General features: G+C 40.2%; 1 protein-coding gene across 1 annotated transcript in view; it reads right to left on the reverse strand.

Moving 5' to 3' along the window:
* Positions 1 to 6393: 6393 nt before the first annotated feature.
* The window catches only part of ubac1 (UBA domain containing 1), a 37441-nt gene continuing 26353 nt past the window's right edge, over positions 6394 to 17481 (reverse strand). Inside the window, exons 6-10 of the mRNA XM_043720474.1 lie at positions 17038 to 17146; positions 12066 to 12279; positions 10710 to 10796; positions 9249 to 9387; positions 6394 to 6884 (exon numbers count right to left, since the gene is read on the reverse strand). Of these exons, the coding sequence (XP_043576409.1) occupies positions 6769 to 6884; positions 9249 to 9387; positions 10710 to 10796; positions 12066 to 12279; positions 17038 to 17146 (665 nt within the window). The 3' untranslated portion in view covers positions 6394 to 6768. The remainder of the gene's footprint in view (positions 6885 to 9248; positions 9388 to 10709; positions 10797 to 12065; positions 12280 to 17037; positions 17147 to 17481) is intronic.

Here is a 17481-nt window from a genome sequence, read left to right on the forward strand (position 1 = left end):
TCTAAAAAAAATGTTGGTTAAGGCATAAATATCAGCTAGAAAAGTGATAATTCCCAAACATTCCTTCAAAATATCGCAACTGAATCTTTTTCACCTGTTTCGCCTCAGTTTAGCAGGTTTCATCTGAGCAGAGCACACATGCCTCAGCCAAAGTCAAAACTAAATTTAGGGAATGTAAATTTGTTTTTGTGATGTCATTTAATTAATCCAGTTCTTCTGCTTCAAGGATATGTACACAGAATGATCGCACTCCCATTTTAAGAGTTGCATTTCTACAGGATCAGCATTTGACCAAGTGATAACCATTTTGCTAGTAGTGCCACGAAACATTCCTGAAGAAGGGCTTATGCTCGAAACGTCGATTCTCCTGTTCCCTGGATGCTGCCTGACCTGCTGCGCTTTTCCAGCAACACATTTTCAGCCACAGAAACATTAATCAATTGAATAGAGATATTAACAGAAAACAATGGGAAAACTAACTTAAGGGTTGAGAGAGGAAGATCAAAAAAAAAACGAGCAAGCAGTAAGTGGATCACATGTCCTTTTTTCCCCCAAAAGCCTACAAATGTTAGGATGGTGAAAAGCTTTTCAGATCCTGAATGAGGATATGTTAAAGTTGGAGGTGGTGTGACTAGCATGTGTGAGATGTTGAGGAAAGGATGGCATGTTTGGAAGTGTAAATGGTACAATTTGCATTTTCAGAAAGCACAAAACAAAATCACCAAAATTCGAGAAGCTAACATCAAAAGGTTACTATCACTGATCACCATCCAGGAGGTGATTTGAGCCTGGTCAGTTAGGGTACTTTGCCTACCCGCACAGATCTGCTTAGATTGATTCACATTGTATCTTGCCAGTCACTGCTCCCTTGAATGCTGCAGTCAGATTTTCCACACTTGATCTCGGTCACTGGATAAGTGCAGCATTGGCACAATTTCTAAATTGCTCCAACCACAAATTACATTAGCTAACATGACTATACACTTTGTCTAAAGGTCACTACGTTTAAAACAAAATCACAGCCTCAATGGATGTGTTAAACTCCATTATTATATCTCAATTAAAATTGTTTGCCTCTATACATTAGAACCAAGTCACTTTGTGGGCGGCACGGTGGCACAGTGGTTAGCACTGCAGCCTCACAGCGCCAGAGACCCGGGTTCAATTCCCGCCTCAGGCGACTGACTGTGTGGAGTTTGCACATTCTCCCCGTGACTGCGTGGGTTTCCTCCGGGTGCTCCGGTTTCCTCCCACAATCCAAAAAAGTGCAGGTTAGGTGAATTGGCCACGCTAAATTGCCCGTAGTGTTAGGTAAGGGGTAAATGTAGGAGAATGGGTCTGGGTGGGTTACGCTTCGGCGGGTCGGTGTGGACTTGTTGGGCCGAAGGGCCTGTTTCCACACTGTAGGTAATCTAATTCAAAAATCTAATTCAAAACCAACACTGCAAATAGCTTATTTTTTAATTCATTTAGAGAATGTGGGCATCGCTGGTTAGGCCAGTATTTATTGTCTGTCCCTAGCTGCCCTCAAGGTGAAGGAGAGCTGGCTTCCTCTATTTAGAGGAGGTACTTCACAATGCCATTAAGGAGGGAGGGAGTTACAGGAGCCTGACCCAGCAAACAGAAGAGGAGAAAGTGAGGTCTGCAGACGCTGGAGATCAAAGCTGAAACTTTATTGCTGGAACAGCACAGCAGGTCAGCCAGCAAACAGAAGGACAATATATTTATAGATCAGGAGGCTTGAAGGGGAAACTTGTAAAGTGGTGGCATCCCCAAGCATTTGTTGCCTTCATCCTTTTTCGATAGCAGTGGTCAAGGATTTGGAAAGTACGAAATAGCTTAGTAAATTTCTGCAGTTCTTCTTGTAGATGATGCAGTGTTGTTACTGGCATCTATGGCAGAGAGTGAATGTTTGTGGATATTGGGCCAATCAGACAGGCTGCTTTATCTTGGATTGCGTAGAGTTTGAGTGTTGTTGGAGCTGCATTTGTCCAGACAAGTAGAGCATATTCCATCGCATTCCAGACTTGTAGATGATGCACAGGCTTTGGGGAGCCAAGAGTTGAGTTACTACAAGATTGCTAGCTTCTGACCTGTTCTTGCATCTAAATTATTTATATTGCTGGCTCAGGTCAGTTTCTGCTCAATGGGTTTAGAGGTAACAGACCTGAAGTAGTTTACGGAGTCTGAAGCAGATGGTTTTGTCCACATACTGCGGTGACTTCAAAAGCTCAACTCTAGGGTTAACAATATATCAAGGCTATACATGGCTTGGATCAGTATTGGTGTGTAGCTGGGGACAGCAAATCCTAACAGGAGATTAAAAAAAAGGGTAATAGCTCCTGTCTGACCAAAGCTGAACTGCTGGCAACTGTGGCACATCTATGATTTCAAATTGTGCTCTTCAATTAATCAAATATTAGATTCTTTAACCTATCAAAAGACCAGCTTCAGCAGGACACTCACCGGAAACACAAGCTTTTAATTTAATACATAAAAATTAGCATAAAAACACATTATCTGAAGGAACATACAGTATTTTCTTTGATCAGTCTCATCGCAATCTGAATTGGCCTATGTCTAACTAATGAGCAACTCAAGTTGCACTGAAGAAGTGACAAAAGTGAACCAGTGAGATCAGGGTTCTGATCAAGGGTGCCGCTGTGCCATCTCATCTGGAAGCAGTCATAAAAAAGCCCATTTATGTAATACAGTTGACAACCACTCTTGGCAGCTCAGATACATTTTACTGAATCCAAAACACAAGCAAAACGTGCATTCTTTCCATTCACCCACCCATGTTCAAAGTTTTACTTCTGAAATCAGATGCACCAGAAGAATTCTAGAAATCAAATAAAAACTAGAACAGACACATGAGCACGATAAAAATTAACCTGCCTTTCACATTACTAATTTACCTGCTGATTCTACTATTTCATCCATTGAGGATTGTAATTTCACATCTTAGATGAGCTATAGTTTGCTGCAGTTCAGCTTTGGATAGGCAGAACACATCAGCTTTAGGTGTGTCTTTTAAAACATTAATGACTCGCACCAACCTCGCCTCATCCCTTGTGCTTACAGCAGCAGATTCTAGGCTGCTGGGGATTGCTGCCAGGAGCTAATTGCAGCATCCACTCGCTGAGGAGAAAAATCTCTTTGCACTGACTATTACATTCAGATGCAAGCAAGGAAGCCAGTATGTGAAAGGCAGTAAAAGTCAGAACATTAGAAATAGAAAAAATATCTTTGAGCCCATTTACAGACTGACATTTCCACTAACAATCATTTGGCAAGAGGTGAAATATGGCAGTGCAAGGGTCAAACATTTTAATTTAAATACAGCACTAATGTTGTAGTAACCAGTCTCTGGTGATAAAAGCACGTCATTGGATATTGAGGAGACACGTACAAGGTAGGTTTTGAATCTTTCAAAGTTAAAAAAAGGCAATAAATGACAATCAGGAACATTATCCAATTCTACATACGCAGGGAGTAGGTCAGATGTGACAGACCCACTGGCTTCCAAACCTTAACATGAATAATTTTAGTCACACACAGGAATTTAACTTTGACAGAGACAGATCACAATAGACTGTGCAGATGAAAGGACTGCTCTTCCGACTTGTACAGAACAAAAAGATGACATCACTTTTATCCAAGCTGAACAGTGGATCACTTGATTCTTAGAGACAGAGCTTCAAAGTATTTGTGTACACACCTCTGCCAAAAGGAAGTTTGCTATTTATAGCTCAATTGTTTAATGCAAAAAGGAATAAGAATTAAAATCATATGATCCAAATCAGGGATTTCAAGGAATAGGCTTTGTTTTTTTTCCCCCTGTAGCTTTGGAGGCTGAGGGGCGATCAATAAAAGGCTTATAAAATCATGAGGGGCATGGGTAGGGTGAACACTCAAGGTCTTTGCTCTAGGGAGGGGAGTCCAAACCTAAAAGGTTTAAAGGGGAGAGAGGAAAGATTTAAAAGAGGGACCCAAGAGGTAACTTTTTCAGCAGAGGGTGGGGCAGGTATGGAACAAGCTGCCAGAGGAAGTAGAAGAGGTGGATACAATTACATTTAAAAAGGCATCTGGATGGGTAAGTGAATAGGAAGGGTTTAGAGGGATGTGGGTCAAATGCTGGCAAATGGGACTAGGTCAGATTGGGATGGCTGGTTAGCACAGATGAGTTGGACAAGTTTCGTGCTGTATGACTATGACCAGCAATTGATATCATTCGTGGAATTGTCAAAGGACTGGACTGTCCCATTTTTTCTTCCCCCTGAGTATTCAAAAGATGAATTTGAAAGTGAAGGAAAGCAGTAACAGTTTAAAAATATTTTCTTGGCAGACTGACACAGAAGAGTAAACCACACATTCAGATGCTTGCAACATGGTGGTACAGTTTCGCTTTACTCTGATGAATCAATATTTAAACATACTGTTAGGGCTTACACAGCTCCAGAAGTGAAAATACACTACATGGCACAAATTAGGAATTGTACCAGGCAGCTACCTGAATTGTATGGTGGAGGCTACTCAATGAAAGGGTCCCCACAGCTTATGAGGAATCCCTGCAATGGCTCAGGAAATTAATGAAGTGAAAAATGAGTGATGCCCGAACAGTGCTGCAAAATCTCTCACACCCAACCCATTCATGCCTGAACTTCCCACCTGACAGCCTTGTCTGTGTTTTGATTGTCACTTTGATGAGGTACACAAGGGAACGAGGCATCCATGGAGAATGCCAAGCAACCAATTAATATCTTCTGAAGGAAGGGGGAAGGAAATTGCTAAGAGAAAAAAAAAGTGTGGTTAAGTCAATAACAGTGGGATGAGAAAATACTCCAATCTGATGTCAAGAAGCAGTGCAGCCAATCATGATATTTAAGTTTCTGAAGTCACACAATCAATTTTTTTTTTAAATTGCACAAATCATAGTTAATAATCCAAGGCATCAATTTAAAACTGCACTTCAGGCAGAGACAGTCATCTTCTGGTAACCAAATCTAGCTGGAGCCAATTTGGAAGGAAGTTAGCTGGTCTGTTCAGTACAAACGGCGACGATGGCAATAAAATTGAAAATGCTTTTCAAAAGCAGCAAAGAAAACCAGAAATTAAAAGCAAGTCAACAAAATTTCAAAAAGAGCCAGCTAATTACAAGCCTGGCATGACTCCCTTTAATGCAAAACTTTCGACAATTCTTTTCAGCTAAAATAAATATTCCAAAAAATCTTCAACACACTGCTTGGCCTCACCTTTAAAGCATCGCTAGTCTCACACGCTAAGTACAAACCCAAGTCTCTTTATCAGATGCTCTGATTACAGTGAAGCTGTCTTTAAAATGGTCAAACCCTGATGTTTTCAGTACAACTCTTTTAAGAGCGAGAACATTTATAAAACACAAGCAAGCACCACAGGGAAGAACTGCAGTTTTTGACCCCTACATGTAGTAGCACCACTATCAACTCTTTCTAGAAGGAGATTACAGTTTCACTGCACAGAGGTGAAAGCATTCCTTCGGGTTTCTTTATTTTGACAGAGTCTCAGTTACATATCTTTAGTAAAATGTTACTGCTTTCAGAGACTCTGGCATTGAGGAAAATCCCAGCAACCAAATCACTTTTTCATATACAGAGCACTCCATCAGTATTCAAATCCCTGAGGCCAGTTTAATACCTCACCGATTGTAGTAAAGTAAAACTCCTTCAATTGCCAGCAGACAAATCCTTCATCGTACATAATGTCTCCTAGTTTTAGTTGTATTTCCTCATTCTGCAGCGTGCAGGCTGGTATGTAGAACATCTGGGTTATCACAAATAAAAATTCATCTATACAAGATCTCCAAATTGACTATTGTATAAAAACCAACATTGTTAGATTCTTTGTACACCGTGGTAACGAGCACCAAGGTATCAATGAGAAAGTGGCTTCTCTCCAAAGCTATAAAATAAACATTTCTTTCCATTATGAGATTGCTTTTATCCTTTCAAAAAAAAAAGCAATGAGGAGGAGGAGCATTCTGCATATTAAACAGATCTGTTTGGCATTCTAAGTCTTCTTACACTTTTAATATCAGAATGGATAGTGCTGTATCAATCAGAACCTAGACTGGTGTACAGAAACCCCTCATTCACTTAAAGAGCAACCCATTTATTTGCAATCACTGCAGCATCGGCTCCTTCACTACAACACTGCTAATTCGGAGGTTCTTATCAGACAAACAACCTAGATAACCAAGTGTGTTATACTGCTTCCCACATTAAAGGTTCTTTGAAGTTTGCTTTGGTGCATTTAAAGGTACAGTATAGTTTCCCTGTTTACAAAAACATCGTTCACTGCTTCTTTCAAAGAGGTACAGGGTTCCAAAATTGAGACACAGTCAAACAATAATCATTTAATTAGTGAACATCACACCTTTTCCCTTTATTCTTTGGCTGTTCTCAAATCCAAAAACCACGAGACACAAACTGTTGCCTTTTCCCTAAAGTGGGTTTGCTTTTTTTTAATATAAATGTTCTCTTTTGTGTCTCAAACTCTGTGCAATTTACTAACAGCATTTACTTTAAATTAAAAGCTTCAAATCAAGGCCGTTAAGCACTAGATCCAAAGGCAACAGTAGTTAAGTGGATGTAGTTGCAATCTACCCATATCAAGTACAAACAGGGTCCACTAGTGAATAATCCACCAATAAACACTCTTCTCAGGAGATAGCACCCTTTTCTGCAGATGAACAGCTGGGAGCTTTTCTGTCAAGGCACAGCAGTTGTCCTATGTGCGATTCATAGTCTGGAAGATTCTAGAAATCTGCAACATCACAGGACCTGTCTCAGGATCATTCATCCACTGAGTGCTGTTCAAAGGATTTTCCAGCATATCTTCAAATGCTGCAAGAAGGGAACACATTGGTGGGGATGGGCGGAGGAAGGTTTAAAAAAAACAATTAAATGGTAACATGATACAAATGAAATTCTACAGCAGATAATAGCATAGAACTCAAACCTTCCAAAATAATCTTAAAAGCAAATATTAATTTAAAACCATGAACTTTGTTGCAATCATTAAATAAACTTTATCTTTTAATTCATGTTTCTGTGATCAGTTATTTTGCAATTCTCAACCTAAATTAATCTACATTATTTATTTTAAGAAAAAACAAATTTAATATACAAGATGACATACTAATGTTACTTTCACACTTCTGTTTGGAACAGAAATGGAGAAATAAACAACTTTTGCAGAAAACAAAGTTAAACAGCACACTACACGTGGGAAAAGTTGTTGTTTCATTAGAGTCATACTGCTGGATGACTAAGTAGACCTCCCCAGAAACTAAGGATGCAAAAGTATGAGCAAAGCTCACCCACCAAGTCTAAAGGCATTCTGGTGAATAAGGGCAGAAACAATTCAGAGCAATCAAATTCCTTGAGAAACACAGCTGAGCATTTTATAAAGCAAGAAAGATATTTCTTTCTCCCCAGTAAGATTGTGTAGCATAAGTGAAATGAGTCAACAACCTTTCTTCCTTTTCCAGACGAAAAGGAACTTTTAATCCTTGCTCACGGATCTCTGCTAGTTCAATTGGCTGCTACACAGTATCTTACATGAAGAGAATGCAGCCGGTGTTGTGAGATAGTGTTTATAATAGTTTCATTGTTGACTGCACTATGGAAGCCCACAGACATGATCCAACAATATAGACTCAGGAACAGTGCAAATGCAACAAAACAACACAGATTATTTTGCTCTGAAGAGTCACACTGGACTCAAAATATTAACTGTGTACTTCTTGCCACAGATGTTGCCAGGCCTACTGAGTTTCTTCAGCATTTTCTATTTTAACATTTGCTTAACATTAGAAGAGTTATATCTCAAATAATATTCCTATATGAACTTTCCTCATGAATTAAGTATGGCATTTGAGCGTGTTCAAATGTTAACTAGTTGACAACAGCTGCCATAGAAAATCAGGAGCACAATCACAGCCAGTGTTGGACTCCATATGAACAGGCGTCCACAGGGAATGTTATTTTTGCATCCACATTATGATTCATGCAGTTTTTCACACGGAGGCTCATTTTACTCAAAAACACCAACACTCCATTAGCTCAATGAATTGACCAATGTTACTGTAGCACAGGCACCCACTGCCACAGAGAGCCCTAGGAATATATTAGTGCTGCCGTCACCATGTACGTTAAATGTAATACAAGACTGCAATTTATGGGAAATATGAAGTGCATACTGACCATCGAAGCTCTCACTTTATTATCTTACGCATCAATGCACAGTGAAACATCCCTGCTACAGTAACAAACTAATGTTAAACAATTAGTGAATCTCTGAAAATAAAAGGTAAAGAATGCAGGAAATTGTCAGCAGGTTTTGCAGAATCTGTGGTAGAGAACTGACAAAAGGTCACTGACCTGAAACGTTTAACTCTGCATCTCTTTCTTCAAATCAACATACAGGTGCCACTACGTTCAGAACATTAAAGACACAGGAGAAGCAGGCCATTCACTGCCACGGAGCGCAGTGGAGGCCAGGACGTTAAATGTCTCCAAGACAGAGATTGATAAATTCTTAATCTCGCAAAGAGTTCAGGGATAAGGGGAAAGTGCGAGTAAGTGGCATTGAAATGCCCAGCCATGATTGAATGGCAGAGTGGACTCGATGGGTCAAATGGCCTTACTTCCACTCCTATGTCTTATGGAGTTATTTGGTCCATTGAGTTTGCTCTACCATTCAATGAGATTATGGCTGATCTGATAATCCTTAATTTCATGTTCCTGTCTTATCCCCATAATCCTGGATTCCATTACAGTTGGGAAATCATTCCACCTTAGCCTTGGATACATTTCACAACCCACTATGGTACATCTCCATTGTAGTAATGAATCTGTGGAATTCTACGCTCAAAAGAATTCTTCCTCATCAGTTTCTTGAATCAGTGATTCATTAGTTACTGAAGAGAAATCTGGCAGGACTTGGTTGTCGATCTCTAGTTGAAATGTGTGCGCATGCATCAGGTTGGACCCAGGGCTGGCTGCTGAAGAGCATATCGACACTTAATATATTTATTATAATCTTATAGATATACTGCATACGAACTCTGGGGGGAGTAAAAATACCAACCAACTACCCAGTAGTTGATAGACATATAAAAATGACAGGAAGATAAAAATAATAAAAGCCTGTTTGAACCCTAGCCTTACTTGATAGATCAAAGCATTTGAAGAAAGAAAACTTACCAAGTAGTGTTTTAGGATTAATCAGTCCCAGCTGTACAACAGGATTGTCCAGGATGGCTTGAAATAATGGACTTTCAGTGTCAATGCCTTTATCTAACTCCTCAGGGGAGGGCTTTCGATCACCCAGCAACCATTCACACTGAAAAATAATAATTCGTTACTGATTGGCAATTTGATAGATTTGTAGGGATTATGTTACACTCCAATGTGCAGCTAAGAACAGAGTTGCAGCCACATGTTGTTTCAGGTATAATTCAGTTTACAGCATCTACAAAACTGGTGGGGAGTAGTCGTCCTCAAATTCTTCATCTAGACAACATTTGTGGTAGTTCCATCACAACTGGGAGGTTCAGATTGAAATGAAAAATATTTCTGGGGCACACTAATGCAACAGGATATGGAGAGAGTTACATGATGTGCATGTTCATGTAATGGTTTCTTATTTAGGACTCCTTACAAATTGGCAAAAATCTCATCTGGACATTATAATTACCACACCAAAAGAGAAAATGATGGAAAATCTCAGCAGCTGATGTTTTGAGTCTAACTGACCCTTTTGTCAAAGCTCTTTTCTCTCCTTACAGATGCTGCCAGACCTGCTGAGATTTTCCAGCATTTTCTCTTTTGGTTTCAGATTCCGGCATCCGCAGTAATTTGCTTTTATAATTATCACAACTTTTGAAAGGTAGGGAAAAGAAAGCAACATGGCTTAATATACATCGGTGAGGCGAGAAAAGCTCTTAGCCGCAGTAAAAGCAAGCAAGTGATCATTGTTTTAGGCCCATTTGTACTTCTATCAACACACAATTATCTTGCCCAAGGTGGTCAACCTCTTGTTGGGATGTAGTTCCACACAATTAATGTTTTGGTCTAAACGGTGTTGTTACAGAGAGTGTTGCCATTTGTCAAGTAAGGGACCATTTTGGACTCTGGATTTCCCAATGAAAAAAAACTGGGAAGACTGCGCCCAAGTTCTCGAGTTTAGAAGATTGGGAAATTGTCATCTCATTAAAACATTTAAAATTCTTACAGGGCTTGATAGGGTAGATGCTGGAAGAGCATTTCATCAGGCTAAAACAAGGACAGTTTCACAGATTAACAGGCAGACAATTTTGGGACGGAGATAAAAAAACAATGATTTTTAAAAAGCAAAATTTGAGTGGTGAATCTTAAGAATTCTTTACCATAGAGGGGCCAAGGCTGCTAATAATTGTGCATATTCCAGACAGATTTAAAGATATCAAGTGACATGGGGTGTATTACAGGAAATCTTAGAGGTGAAAGGTCAGCCAAGACTCAGTTGAATGGCAGATCAAGGTTGAGGGGCTAAATGGTCTCCTGCTGCTCCAATTAGCTGTATTACAAATCCCGAAATCAAAAATGTTTAACTTCAACATATATATAAGATCAAGTATTTCAGAGTTTTGGTTTTCTTAAGTGATCTGTCCAACGTGCACTTACAGCAGCATCTTGTTGGTTATTGTTAACTCGTAAAGCATCTATCACCTCCTTTTCATCAAATCCCATTTCCATCAGAGCAATCATAGCCTTTAAAAGAAAAACAAAAATCAAATTATCAACTGTTTATCTATTTAGATATCACTTGTCTGGTCTTGAGCTACCAATTTTTTTAAATTCCTTGCTACTTGCATATAGTCTTTCGTGGAAGAGCTAAAAATTTTCATTCAGTACATTCAATATTCACAAAACAGCATACTTAGAAACGAAACTCTCTGCTCACATATAGCAAAATTATGAACACGTTCTTTTTGAAGGTGCAATGTCACAATAAATAGTAACCAGAACAATTCTGCACTGACCCACGGATGTCGATTGTGGTAAAAGCACATTCTTGATCATTCCTTGGCCCTCCTGACATGTACAGAAATTGGATTCTGGACTAGTGGTGCTGGAAGAGGACAGCAGTTCAGGCAACATCCGAGAAGCAGTAAAATCGATGTTTTGGACAAAAGCCCTTCATCAGGAATAAAAGGCAGAGAGCCTGAAGTGTGGAGAGATAAGCTGGAGGAGGGTGGGGGTGGAAAAGAAGATAGACAGGTAGGACAAGTCATGGGGACAGTGCTGAGCTGGAAGTTTGTAACTAGGGTGAGGTGGGGGAAGGAGAAATGAGGAAACTGTTGTACAGAAATTGATCAAAGTTTGTATAACACTAGTTCCTGACCAGTGATAAGATCCTCAGACAAGAACCTCACCGCAGCCTACCGCAGAGCAGAGAGCCAGTCTTCACAGGTAACCGGAGCTCCTTGCTTGTAGCCAACAAAATTACAGTTCAGAGTTAAAATGCAGAACCTTCAACATCACCTCCAGGTTGTTGCTCAACTGTGTTGAGGCATCTTACTCCTGGCAGAATTAGAAAGTGTCACATTTTAAAACTATTTGGTTCTTTCTCACTGTGATGTCTCATCACTGCTTGTGTAACTCAAACTGGACTTTTACAACATCTTTGAGGCACAATGACTTACCAAAGGGATGTGTACAATGACTGGAATCAACTCAGCTGGTTGAATTGATCATACATAGTACTGTGCAACATCAGGAAAATACTCATAATAGAGAGATAAAATGAGATTTTGAAGTGAAATATAATCACTTGCATAGCTCCATATTTTTCATAACTCTTTAGTAATACATTACATTTTTCAAAATCTATGCACTCTAACTTTCAATTGTGAATACCTATGGTGCTATATTAAGCAACAGATAGTATGCCAAAGTCCACAAAAACTAGACTTCAAGGTGCAAGCAGAACTCCATTCATGTCACACACATTCAAATCAATCAATTAATTCTGCTTACTCTGGGTTCTGGCCGAAATTCTCGTTTCCGCCTGATTTTCTTAAAGATGTCAGTCAATTCATCTTGTTTGGCAATTTCATGGACAGCTTCTGGCTTTGCATTCTTTGCAGCTGCTCTTGGCCCTCCAGCTGTCCCATCCCCAGGTAGCGGTGCGTCGATTGTTGGGTCCTCTGCATGCTCAATTAGCCACTCCATAGCCTGTGTTACAGACATACTGTAGAGAGAAGGGAACACCCACAGTTTGATATTTGATGGCAAACCTCAGTGTAGCTGAATGGATAAGCACTGCACTCTGCAGTTATACTGCATTTCCCATTACAGAACTCCAACTGGTAACACACACTGCCACTGGTTAGGTTCTTCCATTAAATAAAAAAGGTTTCAAGATTTGGAGCAGAGTCATGTTTGGAAATGCAACCAGATTCCTGCACCTCTTACCCGTGCATTCCAAATGTCACGGTTTTAACCAGCCTTAAAAACAGGTTTTTTTTTGGGTGGAGTGAACGATCTTCAGAGTCAGAGCTGAAAGAGACCCTTCAGTCCACCAATCCATGCCAAATATAAACTAAACTTGTCCCACCTGCCTGCTCCTGGCCCATATCCCTCCAAATCTTTCCTATTCATGCATCTCTTCAAATGGTTTTTAAATGTTGTAATTGTACCCATATCCATCACTTTCTCAGGAAGTTCATTATCCACATGCAAACTACCCTGTGTAAAAAAATTTGACTTATATCTTTTTTAAATTCCTCTCCTCGCACCTTAATGTGCCTGAAATCCCCAATCCCAGGGTAAAGACAGCTACCATTAACTCTATCTACACCCCTCATTATTTTATAAATTTCTATCAGATCACCTCTCAGACTCCTACATTCCAGTGAAAGTAGTCCCAGCCTTTCTTTATAATTCAAACCTTCCATACCCAGCAACTCTTCTGAGCCTTCTCCAGCTTAAGATCCTTCCTGTAACAGGGCAACCAGAACTGGACACTATTCCAGAAAAGGCCTCACCAAAATCCTGTACAACCTCAGCATGACGACCCAACTCCTATTCTCAAAAGGACTGAGCAATGAAGCCAAACGCCTTTTTAACCACCTGTCTACTAGTGATGCAAACTTCAAAGAAAGAATTATGTACTTGCACCACTAAGTCCCTTTGTTCTACAATACTACCTAAGGGTCAAAAGGTGTGGTGCTGAAAAAGCACAGCCGGTCAGGCAGCATCTGAAGAGCAGGAGAGTCGATGTTTTGAGCATAAACTCTTCATCAGGAATCAGATAGCACTGCCTTCTTGAACTGTCCTGAGTTGGAGGGTTGAATCTGGGATGAGGTCAGAGGATGGGAGATGAGGAAATTGGTGAAATCAACATGGATCCCGTGTGGTTGGAGGTTCCGAAGGCAGAAGATAAGGTGTTCTTCCTCCAGGTGTCGCGTGGCTAGAATTGGCGATGGAGAAAGCCCAGGACTTGCATATCCTTGGCGGAGTGGAATGGGGAGTTGAAGTATTTGGCCACAGGGTGGTGGGGTTGTTTAGTGCAGGAGTCCTAGAGATGTTCTCTGAAATGTTCCACAAGCTAGCATCCGGTCTCCCCAATGGAGAAGAGACCACATCGAGAGCAATGGACACACAGTAGATGATGCGTGTGGAGGTGCAGGAAAACCTCTGCCATATGTGGAAGGATCCTTTAGGGCCTTGGATGGAGGTGAGGGAGGGGAGAGATGTAGGTGCGGTTTTACACTTCACCAGGGATCAATGTCAATTTCACCAGTTTCCTCATCTCCCCTCCCCTGATCTTATCCCAGATCCAACCTTCCAACTTGACACCGCCCTCGAATTGTCCATCTTCCGTCACACCTATCTGCTCCACCCTCTCAATATCACCCCTCACCTTCTTCATGTACTTATCGCATTCCCAGCTACCTTCCCCCAGGCCCCCTTCCCATTCCTAATGAAGAGCTTATGCTCAAAACATCGAATCTCCTGCTCCTCAGATGCTGCCTGACCAGCTGTGCTCATCCAGCACCACACGTTTTGACTCTGATCGCCAACATCTGAGTCCTCACTTTTTCCTCCTCCTACCCAAGGCCCTACCATACTGTATGAGTCCTACCCTTGTTTGCTGTACCAAAAGGCAATATCTCGCATTCATCCAGATTGAACTCCAGGTGCCATTTTTCAGCCTGTTGACCCATTTGATCAAGATCCCTTTGCAATCTTAGGAAACTTTCTTCACAGTCTACTATGCCACCAATTTTGGTGTTATTTGCAAACTTACTCACCTGCCTTCTATAATCTCATCCAAATAATTTATATTTATGACAAACAAGAGAGAACCCAGAAATGATCCCTGAGGAACACCCCTGATCACAGACCTCCAGTTTGAAAAGCAACCCTCCACCATTGTTCAGTCTCCTGGCCTTAAGTCAATTATGTATCCAATTTGCAAGCTCACCCTGAATCCTATGTGAACAAACTTCACAAATGAGTCTACCATGCAGAACCTTGTCAAAGGCTTTATTAAAATCCAAATAAACAACGTCTGCTGCTCTGTGATCAATCGTTTTGGTAACTTCTTCAAAAAAACTCAAATCAAGCTTGAGAGATACAATTTTCCTACACAAAACTATGCTGACCACCTTTAATCAACTTGCCTCTTTAAATGTACATAGCTCTTATCTTTTATAATCACCTCCAACAATTTACCCACAACCAAAGTCAGACTCAGGTCTATAGCTCCCAGTTTCTCCTTACAACCTTTCTTAAATAAATGTTACAACATGGAGGTCGACCCCCTCTTAATTAAAACCAAACACCCAGAAAAGCTCACCTTGCTTTATAATCTGTTAAAATGTAAGTGACAGAGCACATAATTTCCACTATTTACAAAAAAATAATTTATTTTCTTAACTCTAGTGGACAGTAAACAAAAAGTATTCAAAATCCAAGCACTCCCCCACCCCACACCCTTTTCTTAACTTACTATCTGACCCCTAAAATCTAAAAATGCTGTTCCAATACCACAATTATTAAACATTACATTAAATTAATCTCAAGACCACATAGTCTGTCTTCTCCACTGTCTTCAATTTTCCACCTGCTGATCTCCCTGGGGTCATCTTTTTACTGTACGTTTTATGTGGAAAGGTACCTTTTATAGATAGTGTATCTTCTAAATTCAAGAGCAAAATTTTAGATGGACAGTTAGCTCTCTGGCTCTACAGCAGTTGCTCTGACCAATTTTCAAAATGCCCGCTTTTTAAAAAAATACCTTACCACCTCATTAGTCAAAATGTTGCCAAAATAATAAATTGAAACTCAATTTGGTTTTAGTATTTTGGGCATAATTTAAATTCAAATTGTCGTCAAAACAGCAACCAAACTCAGGTACCCATTTAACACAGTCATTTGCTGTATGTATCTATTGTGGAACAGTTCGCCTTCCAGCCTTTCTATTCAGGCAGCTGAGCCTGCACTTGAAATTTCCTTCAAAATTCAGAAAACACTTTCTATTTCAAAGTGAACATACATGCTTTCAACTTCGTAACACAAAAAGGTACAACATTAGCCACCCTCCAGTCATCAGGCACCTCATCCATAGTTATAGATGATGCAAACCTATCTGCAAAGGTTCGCGTAATTTCCTCTTGCTTCTCACAATGTTCAGGGATACATTAGATCAGGTCCCGGAGATTTATCCACTTTTATATTCTCTAAGGCCTCCTGCAATGTGAACTGTTTTTAAAATACCGAAGTTTATTTTCTCTGCATTCTCTGGACTCCATTTCTTTCCCCATGTAATATTCCTTCAGTATCTCTCCCACATGTGATTACTTTCTTTGGTTCCAGTCTCAAGGGTAGACTTATAAGAGAAATCAAAGCAGTTCAGCAGGGAGGCAGATTATTTGATAGCCCTCTGCTGGGATAAAATTAGCATTTTGCTTTTCTTGTAAAAAGATCTACAACCAGGTTATTTGCTCCTTAGTGAGCAGGAATAAATAGGGAGGAACATCCTTTGAGTAAACAAATCAACCAAGACCTTTTTTTTTAAAAAAGTGTTTTATGACTGTGTAAATAAAACAGGTTTCCTACTGAACTCAAACTCTCACCATCTCCAATAAAAATCCTGCTCGTCAACCTTCAACACAGAGCAACCTAAAAGATACAGAACTATGCAATGCAAAGCACTATGTTTATGGGTAACCTCTACCGCTCAAACAGTTCATTTTAGAACCGTAAACATCCAAAAGGGAACACTCCTCCTAAAAACATGATTTGGACCTTCGGGTGACCATCCTCCAAGGTGGACTTCGGGACAGGCAGCAGAGAAAAAAGTGGCCGAGCAGAGGCTGATAGCTAAGCTCGGTACCCATAGGAACGGCCTCAACTGGGACCTTGGGATCATGTCACATTACAAGTGACCACCATTGCACTACACACACCCACCCTTACAGAGACACAAACTCCCACATGCACCCCCTCACAGACTTAAGACCACACAGAGTGAATTTGTACTTGCAGGGTTACATTGTACTTTGCTGAAAAACTGCATGCATTCATGTAGAACTCTGTTGTTATCTCACTTTTTAGATTAGAATCAATCATGGCATAGACAGAGAACACAGGGAGCCAACACCAACATATTGTCTAGCTATCACCATTGTTAACAGCTAACCCCAGAATGCAACTTTTTAAAAAAGAGGTTCTGTGATTTACACATGAAAGAAGTGAAACTATCACTGTATTCTAACAGATGAAAGGCTTAACAGACAATCAATTTTGAAATGTATAATTTCAGTTACATCACACTAAATTTTTGCTATAAATTCTGTTAGGATTGAGCCCTCCACTATCACCTGATGAAGGAGCGTTGCCCCGAAAGCTAGTGTGCTTCCAATTAAACCTGTTGGACTATAACCTGGTGTTGTGATTTTTAACTAAACATCAGACAGCAAACATCTCAAGACAGACTCACTGATTCAGCCGCAGTGCTTTTGCCGCTCGACTCTCAGGGAAGCCCATCTCAGTCAGCTGGCGTAGTGCTGCCTCATCCACCCGGTCCTCCTCATCTTCATCTAACATTGCTGCCAAAAGCAGGAAAATCATTAGTAAAATGTTCATTCTAGAATAATAAGTGCACTCTCAGCCAAGTCAAACTCCAGGACATTTAGGAATGGGCAATAAATGGGAGAGTAGTCAGCAAAATCCAGATGACATGAATATATTAAGAGGTATTAAGAGCAAGACAGACATGCCAAGGTTATTGAAAAGTGAACACTATTGTTTCCTTTAATATAAATCACACTTATGATGCTTCCTCTCAACTCCAGCGACAAATGGTGTACTTTTTCACTAACAGATGAGTGAGGGAAAGTCGATTGATTCAGGTTTACTGCCTCCTACTGCTGGAAAATGAATG

The sequence above is a fragment of the Chiloscyllium plagiosum genome, chromosome 30, assembly GCF_004010195.1.
Source record: "Chiloscyllium plagiosum isolate BGI_BamShark_2017 chromosome 30, ASM401019v2, whole genome shotgun sequence".
NCBI classification, from domain to species: domain Eukaryota; kingdom Metazoa; phylum Chordata; class Chondrichthyes; order Orectolobiformes; family Hemiscylliidae; genus Chiloscyllium; species Chiloscyllium plagiosum.